Below are 9823 nucleotides of genomic sequence, written 5' to 3'. Positions count from 1 at the left end.
GACACTAAGGAACCCCATAAGGGGCTGTGGCACCCCATAGGGATGCTGAGGGACACTAAGGAACCCCATAAGGGGCTGTGGCACCCCTTGGGGATGCTGAAGGACACTAAGGAGCCCCATAAGGGGCTGTGGCGCCCCATAGGGATGCTGAGGGACACTAAGGAACTCACAAGGGGCTGTAGCACCCCATAGGGATGCTGAGGGACACGAAGGAACCCCATAGGGATGCTGAGGGACACTAAGGAGCCCCATAAGGGGCTGTGGCACCCCATGGGGATGCTGGAGGACTCGGTGGAGCTGCGGGATATGGGGAAGGGGTGTCTGGGATGCTTCATCCCCACCATCCACCTGTGATGAGAGCGTGTCCTGCTCTCCCCTCGCAGGGACAGCGAGAGACGCTCCCTGCATCAGAGCCCTGGTCCGGGGCAGGGGGGGGCGCTGCAGCACCCGCTCTGTCCCCGCTCTGTCCCCCCCCGCTGCACGGAGCCGTCTGTGTCACCATGCACCAGCCCCGAGGGACCCCGCTCTGTGCCGCCGCCGCAGCCGTGTTTGCTCAGGGAATGGATGAGCAGCAGCCTCGGGGCTGCGATGGGGAGGGCTCAGTCCTGGGGGAGCCGCTCTGTGCCCCCCGGCTCTCGGGCTTGCTCCGCATGGACGTGGTGGTGACGTCGCTCCCAGCCGCTGCCTTGGGGCTCGTGTGTCCCATGGGATGCAGCTCCCAGGGATGTGTCTCCCCCATCCCCTCGGTGACAGCGTCACGGTCTGGGGGACACACACACGCACCCGGTGGGTGCCTGCTCCCCGCCTGCGTCAGCGGGTGTTTGCCCACGCCAGGGGCTGTGGGGTGAGTGCTGCAGGAGGGGGTATAAAGGCCCTTTGAGCCCGGCACATCCATGAGCATCCAGGGACGCATCCGGCACCGGGAGGATGGGAAGCGCTTGGCTCTACCTGCTCTGCCTGGTTGGATCCGGCCTCATCCTGCTGGGCACTGCGGAGCCGGGGCTGGGGCCGGCTGAGAGCCTACCCAGGCAGCAGCGGGAAGGGACAGAGCTGGTAAGGGGCAGAGGGAGCGTTGCCTGCAGGGGATGAGGCCTCAGCATCCCCTGCATGACTCTGGGGCACCTTGAGGTGTTCCTGCTCCTGCTGCCCTGCTTTGGGGGCTGGTTCTGGCCGTGCTGAGGAGCCCCAGGGTATTGAGGAGGGGGAGACTGAGACCCCACCACTGTTTTTCCACCTCTGGATGCTCAGGGAGCTCCTCACAGTGACTCCTGCAGGGACATCTTGCAGTGCTTGGGTTGCTCTGGGTTGGGTGTGATGAGGGGAGATGCTGTGCAAGGTGATGGGTGCCAGGGAGGGGTCGTAGGGGCTTGCACCTGGGTGGTGGAACCCATCCCAGCACCACAAACCCCTTGATCCCTCCAGCAGGGATGGACCCTTAGCCAGGCACAGGGTGCACCCTTAGGGGATGGGGCTGCTGGATGGTGGGAGAGGATCCAGCACCAGCATCCGGAGACTTGGGGGGTGAGGCGGGTCCGGAGCCCCCTGCGCACCCCAAGGGGGTGACCCTGTGCTGTGTGCTGCAGGTCGAGGCGCTGCAGGAGGTGCTGGGGAAGCTGGGGAGCAGGGAGCTGCCGGCGCTGGAGAAGAGGCTGAGCTGGGTGCCCTTGGTACGGCCGGGTCGGGGGGGCGGTGGGGATTGAACCCTGGGGCTGGACCCTTTGGTGGGTCCAGCCCCGGTGCTGAACGGTGCCGCCCGCAGTGCGAGCCCGGGGAGCCGTGCGCAGTGCGGAAGGGGGCCCGGATCGGGAAGCTCTGCAGCTGCCCCCGCGGCACCGTCTGCAACCTCTTCATCCTCAAGTGCTCCTGAGGGACCGGGGATGCTGCCACCCGCTGGGATGCTGCTGGGGGCTTGGAGGTGCCTGCTCAGCGCCCTGGTCCCCTGGGGTGCTGCGGGTGCCCAGGGCCACATTAAATGACTTGGATTCACAGCTCCTGCCTGCTCTTTGGGGGGTTCTGGGCTGGGGGCCTGGGGTGCGTCCCACCCTTCTATGGGTCCATGTGGGGTGCACGGCAGGGGCACGGGGTGGGCTCAGGCGGTCTTGTACCCATGGCACCGGTTACTGCTGCTCTGCTGGAGGCTGACGGGTAGGGAAACGCTTTGGGAAGAGAGGGCGAGCATCCCCCATGCCCTGCGCTGCACCGCACTGCACATCCCATGGCCGCTCAGTCCCGCAGCGCACTGCGCTCACTGCACATCCAAACCTCGCACTGCACATCCCATGGCCGCGCAGTCCCGCAGCGCACTGCGCTCACTGCACATCCAAACCCCGCACTGCACAGCCCATGGCCGCTCAGTCCCGCAGCGCACTGCGCTCACTGCACATCCAAACCCCGCACTGCACAGCCTCGCCCCTGCGCTGCACCACACAACCCCATCCCAGCACTGCAGTGCACTGCACAGCCCCAGCTCCGCGCTGCTTCTCGTCGCTGCATCGACCACCCCCAGCTCCACACTGGGCTGAGAACCACTTGCACGGCACCGCACCGCACCGCACCCCTTGTATTGTATTGTATTGTGTTGTGTTGTATTGTATTGCATTGCATTGTATTGTATTGCATTGCACCGCACCGCACCGACAGCCGGACCCCACCAGAGGCGACCCCACCCCTCCATTGCCCTTTTAAGGCCGCCCCCCCACCTCCGCTTTCCCCCAGTCCGTTTCCCCCGCCGCGCTATCCGATTGGTTGGCGGTGACATCAGTGGGCGTGGTTTGCCGGCGGTGACGCTGCGGGGGGGGCGTGGCGTGGCCCGGCTCAGGCGGGCGGGGGGCGCCGAAGATGGCGGCGGCTCCGGTAGCGGCGGCCGCTCCTGCGGGCCCGCGCCGTTACTCGCTCTTGGCCATCGTGGGGGGCGGCTGCCACCGGCCGGGGCTGCTGGCGGCCGCGCTGCAGCAGCTGGAGCGAGGTGAGCCCGCGGCTACCGCGGCCGCACGGCCCGGGATGCTCCGCGACTCCCGCCCGGAGGCACCCGGGCCTGACCCACCCCCCCCCCCCCGACCCCTGCTCCCCTCCGCTCATCCCGACCCGGAGCCACCCGGTCCTGCCCCGAGGCTCCCGGGTTTGGAGCCCCCCAAACGCCCTCCCAGCATCTGCCCCCCCTTAAACTCCAGCATCTGCCCCCCCCCACCCCATTATCTGCCCCCCCAATCCCAGGATTTCCCCCTCCCCCAAACCCCCAGCATCTGCCCCCCCCAACCCCAGGATCTGCCCCCCAAACCCCAGGATCTGCCCCCTCAAACCCCCAGCATCTGCCCCCCCAACCCCAGGATTTCACCCTCCCCCAAGCCCCCAGGATCTGCCCCCCCAAACCCCCAGCATCTGCCCCCCAAGCTCCCAGGATTTGCCCCCTCAGCATCTGGCCCCTCTCCTGTCGCAGACCCCTCCTCCGTCATCAGCCCCCCCAGACCCCAGCATCTTCCCACAGAGCCCCCCAGCATCTGCCCCCCCCAAGTGCTGCCCCACACAGGTCCCTGTGATCTGCCCCCCCCCAGGACCTTGCCCCGTGCAGCCAAGGGGGGCTCACCGAGGGGGTTGCCCTAGACCATGGCATCAGAGCACCCCATGGAGCGGCTCCCCCAAGTCATAGTTGGGGGGGGGGGAACACCCCACCATGGCCCCAGCACCTTGTGCAACCCCTGAGGGTTCGTGCCTTGCGCCATCGGTGGCTGGGAGCCGTTGGGGACACCCCCAAACCCCCCCCACAATGGGGTCCTGAAGGGCTTGGGGGGGGGGGGGGATGCTTTGGGGTTTCCTGCTCCCCACATTGGGCACCAGCTCCTCTGGCACCATTCATTCCTTTAAATAGCACTTGGAAGCATGGCCCCAGGGCTGGGATTTGGGTTGGGAAAGCTGGAGCCGCCCTAAGTCACTGCACAGGGCGCTCAGCACCGGGTGCATCCCCCTCCTACCGGGGGCTGCTTGGGGTTGGGGTCACCCCGAAAGCCACCGGGGTGACTCGGGGGATGAGGATGGGGAGGGACCCTGCAAGGGGATGGGGCTGCTGCTTGCACAGAGTGGTGCTGCAGTGTGGGTGCTGCAGTGTGGGTGCTGCAGAGTGGGTGCTGATGGGTGCTGATGGGTGCTACGGGGCTGAGCCCTATCCTGTCCGTCCCCCCCTCTCCACCTTCCAAGGGATCCGCTCCTGGGACATCGACCTCTCCTCCTGCAACCTGGACGAGCAGCTGAAGCTCTTCGTGTCCCGGCACTCGGCCACGTTCTCCAGCATCGTGAAAGGTAAAAGCCTGGGGGGGTTTGGGGGGCACAGACCCCCCGACACCCCCCCCCCCCAGGGTGAGGTCAACTCATGGGGTGCGTTGGAACACAGGAACAGGCTTTGCTTTATGCCCCCCCCCCCATGGCCAAACCCCGTGATCGCCCCATGTGAGAAACCACTTCCTTCCCCACCTGGGGCAGGATGGGATTCCCATGGGAGGAAGGGATAGGAGAAGGAGGGGACTGTTCTAATGCCTCTTCCCCACTGTGTCCCCTTTGTCGCACCCCCTGCAGTGTGTGTGGGGGGGCTGTGGGAGGTGTTGGGTCTCCAGTGGGTACCAGTGTGTCCCTGTCTGTCCCATTCCCATGGGATGAGGGTGGGTGTGAGCCCTGGCTCCCTGCAGGTCAGCGGACCCTCCACCACCGCGGGGATGTGCTGGAGACCCTGGTGCTGCTCAACCCCTCTGACAAGTCCCTGTGTGATGAGGTGAGAATGGAGGGGGGGTCAGGACATGTGGCCATGGCCCCTTTGGAGCTGCTGGCACAGGGGTGCCACAGGATGGAGCCTGGTGGCATCTCCGTGTCCCCTCCATCCCTGTATCCCCTCCACCCCTTTATCCCCTCCACCCCTTTATCCCCTCCATCCCTTTATCATCTCCATCCCTATGGCCCCCCTCCACTCCTGGGTTCTGCCTTCATCCCCATGCCCCTTCATGGTTGTGTCCCCTCCATCCTCGTGTCCCCCTTCTATCCCTGTGTCCCCTCCGTCCCTGTATCCCCTCCATACTTCTATCCTCTTCATCCCCGTGTCCCCCTTCCATCTCCGTATCCCCCTTCCATCCCCGTGTCCCCCTTCCATCCCCGTGTCCCCCTTCCATCCCCGTGTCCCCCCCATCCCCGTGTCCCTCCCATCCCCGTGTCACCTTCATCACCCTGTCCCCCCATCCCCATGTCCCCCTTCCATCCCCATGTCCCCTCCATCCCCATGTCCCCCCCATCCCTGTGTCGCCTTCATCACCCTGTCCCCCTTCCATCCCCATGTCCCCCCCATCCCCATGTCCCCCCCATCCCCATGTCCCCTCCATCCTAACATCCCTGTCCTCTCCTCAGCTGCGGAATCTCATCACGGATGTGTCCCAGCACAAGCTGCTGGTGTTTGCGGGGCCCTGCGTGGAGGACACGGGGGAGCTGATGCTGCAGACAGGCTGCTTCTCCCTGCGGGACTTCATCCAGATCTTCACGGACAAGGAGGTGCGGTGCTGGGCACCCCCACGAGGGACCTGCCTGTTCCCCCTGGCCCTGGCTGCATCCTGCCCTTTGGGGTGGGAGTCCATGGGAAGGGTGCCCTGTGCTTGCCAAGGGAAGGGGGGCTGAGACACGGCACCCCTGGGTGCCACATCCCTCCTGATGCTGTCCCCTCACAGGTTGGGGAGATCCTGAGCTCTGCAGACCCCTCCACCAAGGCCAGGTTGACCATCAGCTGCCCTGACTTTGGGGAATGGAAGGACTCAGGCTTGGACCATCACAACCTCCAGGACTTCATCGAGCTGCGTTACAACCCGGGTTGCATCCTACCGGAGATGGAGGGGCTGGAGGAGTTCATGGAATACCTCTCGGAGTCACTGGAGCCCCAGTCCCCCTTTGACCTCCTGGAGCCCCCCACCACGGTGGGCTTCCTCAAGCTCTCCAAGCCCTGCTGCTATATCTTCCCTGGTGGGAGAGGGGACTCTGCTTTCTTTGCTGTCAACGGCTTCAACGTTCTGGTCAACGGAGGCTCTAACCCCAAATCATCCTTCTGGAAGCTGGTGCGGCACCTGGACCGCATCGACTCCATCCTGGTGACGCACGCAGGCACCGACAGCCTGCCCGGTGTCAACAGCCTCCTGCAGAGGAAACTGGCAGAGCTGGAGGAGGATCCATCCCAGGGCTCGCAGGGCAACGGGGACTGGGCCAAGAACCTCATCTCCCCGGAGCTGGGCGTTGTGTTCCTCAACGCCTCCGAGAAGCTGAAGGACATCGAGGGCAACTCCCGGGTGCTGAAGAGCTGCGATGAGGCTGCCCTGACCCTGCACTACCTGGAGAAGCTGGGCATCCGTCCCAACCTGCTGGCGCGGGACAGCGGGCCCCGTGCAGAGCCCACCGTGCTCTTCCAGAAGATGGGAGTGGGCCGCTTGGACATGTACGTCCTGAACCCCGTCAAGGGCACCAAGGAGCTGGAGTTTCTCCTGCAGCAATGGTCCGGTAACGGCTACCCCAAAGAGCAGGACCTGCCCCTGCAGTGCTTGACCTCGGTGTGCGCCCTGCTTGTCTGGCACCCCGTCAGCCCATCCGAGAAGATCATCCGGGTCCTGTTCCCTGGCTGCACCCCCCAGGGCCGCATCCTGGAGGGGCTGGAGAAGGTGAAGCACTTGGAGTTCCTCAAGCACCCTGTGGTCACCAAGAATGACCTGAAGGGGCCGGTGGCTTCCCAAGCGGAGAAGCCGCTCAAGCAGAGGAGGGCAGAGAGCAAGGAGAGCCTCAAGTCTGCTTCCAAGCTCAGTTTGGTGGATGCTGGGGCGCCGGTGCCAAAGGAGAAGACTCCAAAGGTGGAGAAGAAGGAGGTGAAGGCAGTGACCAAGGAGAAGCCAAAATCCCTGGGGGAGACGGCCAGGGCAGGGTCAGAAGAGGAGAGAGCCAAGGATGCTCGAGCCAAGCTGGACTCTTCAGTGGAGAAGCTGAAGGCGGACGCAAAGCTGAAGGTGAGCAAGGAGAAAGCGGTACCCAAGAAGGAGCCTGTCCCCCGGAAAGAGGAGAAGAAGCCGCAGAGGAAGGATGAGGGGAACGAGGTGAAGGCGGAGGCCAAGAAGGAGGTGAAGGCGGTGAAGAAGGAGGTGAAGGCTGAGACGCTGCGGAAGGATGCGAAGGAACCCAAGGTAGAGGCCAAGGCTCCTGCCAAGACCCCAGCACGGAAAACACCGATCCCAGAGGCCCGCAAACCCCTGGCCAAGGCTGGGAGCATCAAAAAGCCCCTGGTCAAGAAGGAGCCTGAGAAGCCCAAGGCCAAGGCGCCACAAAGGGATGCAGGGAGCAGGAAGGAGCCGGGGACATCGGACTGCTCCAAATCCTCCTCTCCTGAGGACATGGGGCCCGAGGCCACACCAGGGGCCGGCAGGAGGAAGGAGGAACCCACTGAGGGTGAGCTGGAGCCCCTGCCGCTGGAGAACGGAGCGGGCAGGGGGCCGGGGGGGGACTCCTCCTGCCTGGAGAACGGCCTGGAGGACCCCGACAGCCCCCAGCGCTTCCGCTATGCAGAGAACAGCCCTTTGCGAGCCGTCTGCCCCCCGTCCCCCCTGGCCAAGACCCCCAAGAGTGACCGCAGCGTCAACTTCGACCTCACACCCACCGGGATGCTCAACCACGGCCCTGAGGGTGCCGAGGATCCCTGCGGCAGCTCCGAGGAGAAGACCTTGGAGATGATGTCCCCGGCCAGCTCGGGGCTGGCCAGTGCTGGTCACACTCCCTTCCATCAGTCCCCGGTGGATGATGGTGCAGAGGAGCCAGGCACTGGCACCAACCGGCAGCCAAACCCATGGCCTCCGAGCGGGGGCAAAGCACCGCAGGATGGCTCCGGCTCCGCCGGCTGCCTCTCCCTCAGCCCCTTCAAGGATGATGTCCCCGATGTGTCCCCCACCATCACCACCCCATCCCTGCCGGCCGAGGTGGGCTCCCCGCACTCCACTGAGGTGGATGAGTCGCTCTCGGTCTCCTTCGAGCAAGTGCTGCCCCCCGTTAGTGAGTCCCCCCCGGATGAGGGCAGGCGGTCCCGGGGGGGTGCCGGGGGCACACCGGAGCCGGATGCCACCACCAAGGGTGGGTTATCACTGCCGCTGCGGCCGTGCCACCACCCACCGTGGGCTGATGGCGATGGGGGGCCGCGGCCCGGCCGCCGCTCTGACTCACCCCACGACGTGGACCTGTGCCTGGTGTCACCCTGCGAGTTCGAGCACCCCAAGTCGGAGCGGTCACCCTCGGCCGCCGCCAGCCCCCGGGAGCTGTCGGACAGTGACCCCTCACAGGAGCTGCTGCAGCACCGCAGCCGGGGCGAGACCCCCCCGACCTCCGTCAGCGAGTCACTGCCGACCCTCTCGGACTCCGACCTCCCTCCGGCCGCCGAGGACTGTCCCTCCATCCTGGCCGATGGGCTGGAGTCGGACGAGGACTCGGAGCAGCCCCATCGTGGCACAGTCAGGGCCCGTGACCCACTGCCGGCCCCAATGAAGGATCCCTGCCCCATCCCTGCCCAGCCCGGTATCTGCATGGTGGACCCCGAGGCGCTGCCAGCCGAGCAGAGCCGCGCTGGGAAGAAGGACCCACCCGGTAAGGTGAAGAGGACCCTGTCCCGAGCGGGCTCAGCACCCACTGCCCCAAGGGCTGAACCCCCCCGGCACCCCAGCTCGACCCCCAAGCCCAGGACCCCCGCCAGTGCTGCCCGTGACAGCGGGGACAAAGCCAAGCTGCTCCTTGGGGACAAGAAGGGGCTTTCCAGTGGGGACACCCGCACCACGGGGACCACTCGCAGCGCTGGAGCCCGAGCTGGCCAGGCTTCACTCGCAGGTATGGGGCTGGGTGGGGATAGGGGTGCTCCAGCTCCCGGTGTCCCTGTCCCCATGGGTCTCACAGTGCTGTACCCCCATCCCTCCAGGCACACAGGCTGCAGCCCCCCCGAGCCCCCCTGTCTACGTGGACCTGGCTTACCTGCCCGGCTCCTGGAGCGCCCGCACTGTGGATGAGGAGTTCTTCCGGCGTGTCCGGTCCCTCTGCTACGTGGTCAGTGGTGATGACCACCTGAAGGAGGGGGTCCTGCGGTCCCTGCTCGATGCCCTGCTCACCGGCAAGCACCAGTGGGGCACTGACATTCAGGTGAGCCCCCCCCCCCAACCCCATATCCAGAGCAATGGGGTCACCCCCTTCCCAGTGCAGTGACGGTGATGGTGTCTTTGCAGGTGACCTTGATCCCAACCTTTGACTCGCTGGTGATGCACGAGTGGTACCAGGAGACCCACGACCGGCAGCAGGAGCTGGGCATCACGGTGCTGGGCAGCAACAGCACCGTGGCCATGCAGGATGAGACCTTCCCTGCCTGCAAGGTGGAGTTCTGAGGGGTTTTGGGGTGGGGGGGGGCACAACAGCGTGGGCTTCATCCTCATCCTCTTCCTCCTCTGTGAGCCTCCCCCAGCCCCCATCCACACCCAGTGTCTTGGGGCTGCATCAGCCCTTGCCCACTGCGGCTCAGATGGGAGGGAGATGGGATCGTTTTGCCCCCCCCCGGACTGTGAGGGGCTCCCCCCAGCCCACAGCACTCACATGCTGCACCCTCCCATGCCACGTGGATCCTGCATGCCCACGCCAGAGCCATGCACTCCTCACTCTGCACCCACTGCCATCCTTCAGGGCGGTGGGGGGGGCTGAGGGACAAGGATGGGGGGACCCTGCCTTTTTTTGGGGGGGGACACAGTATCCATGTGTGTGTATGTGTGCGTGTCCGCATCCAACAGCGGTGCTCCAATGAACA

The 9823-nt window shown here is 65.6% G+C and overlaps 2 protein-coding genes across 2 annotated transcripts; both read left to right on the top strand.

Annotated features, from left to right (window-relative positions):
* Nucleotides 1–662: 662 nt before the first annotated feature.
* Nucleotides 663–1988, top strand: LOC133213671 (cocaine- and amphetamine-regulated transcript protein-like). The gene is made up of 3 exons (XM_061356086.1): nucleotides 663–1053; nucleotides 1584–1667; nucleotides 1760–1988. The coding sequence occupies exons 1-3, from the start codon at nucleotides 928–930 to the stop codon at nucleotides 1865–1867; spliced, it is 318 nt and encodes a 105-aa protein (XP_061212070.1). The 5' UTR covers nucleotides 663–927; the 3' UTR covers nucleotides 1868–1988.
* An 850-nt stretch (nucleotides 1989–2838) lies between these two features.
* MAP1S (microtubule associated protein 1S) lies at nucleotides 2839–9719 on the top strand. The gene is made up of 7 exons (XM_061355724.1): nucleotides 2839–2965; nucleotides 4192–4293; nucleotides 4677–4759; nucleotides 5383–5523; nucleotides 5697–8865; nucleotides 8954–9171; nucleotides 9255–9719. Exons 1-7 carry the CDS (start codon nucleotides 2839–2841, stop codon nucleotides 9408–9410), a joined length of 3996 nt encoding a protein of 1331 aa, XP_061211708.1. The 3' UTR covers nucleotides 9411–9719.
* The last annotated feature ends 104 nt before the right edge of the window (nucleotides 9720–9823 follow it).

Source organism: Neopsephotus bourkii, unplaced genomic scaffold (genome assembly GCF_033783945.1).
Source record: "Neopsephotus bourkii isolate Nb327-2 ecotype Australia unplaced genomic scaffold, CSIRO-AGI_Nbou_v1 NB_838, whole genome shotgun sequence".
Classification (NCBI taxonomy): Eukaryota; Metazoa; Chordata; class Aves; order Psittaciformes; family Psittacidae; genus Neopsephotus; species Neopsephotus bourkii.
The sequence above is the reverse complement of the archived record's forward strand: the minus strand, read 5'-3'. Positions and strand labels throughout refer to the sequence as shown.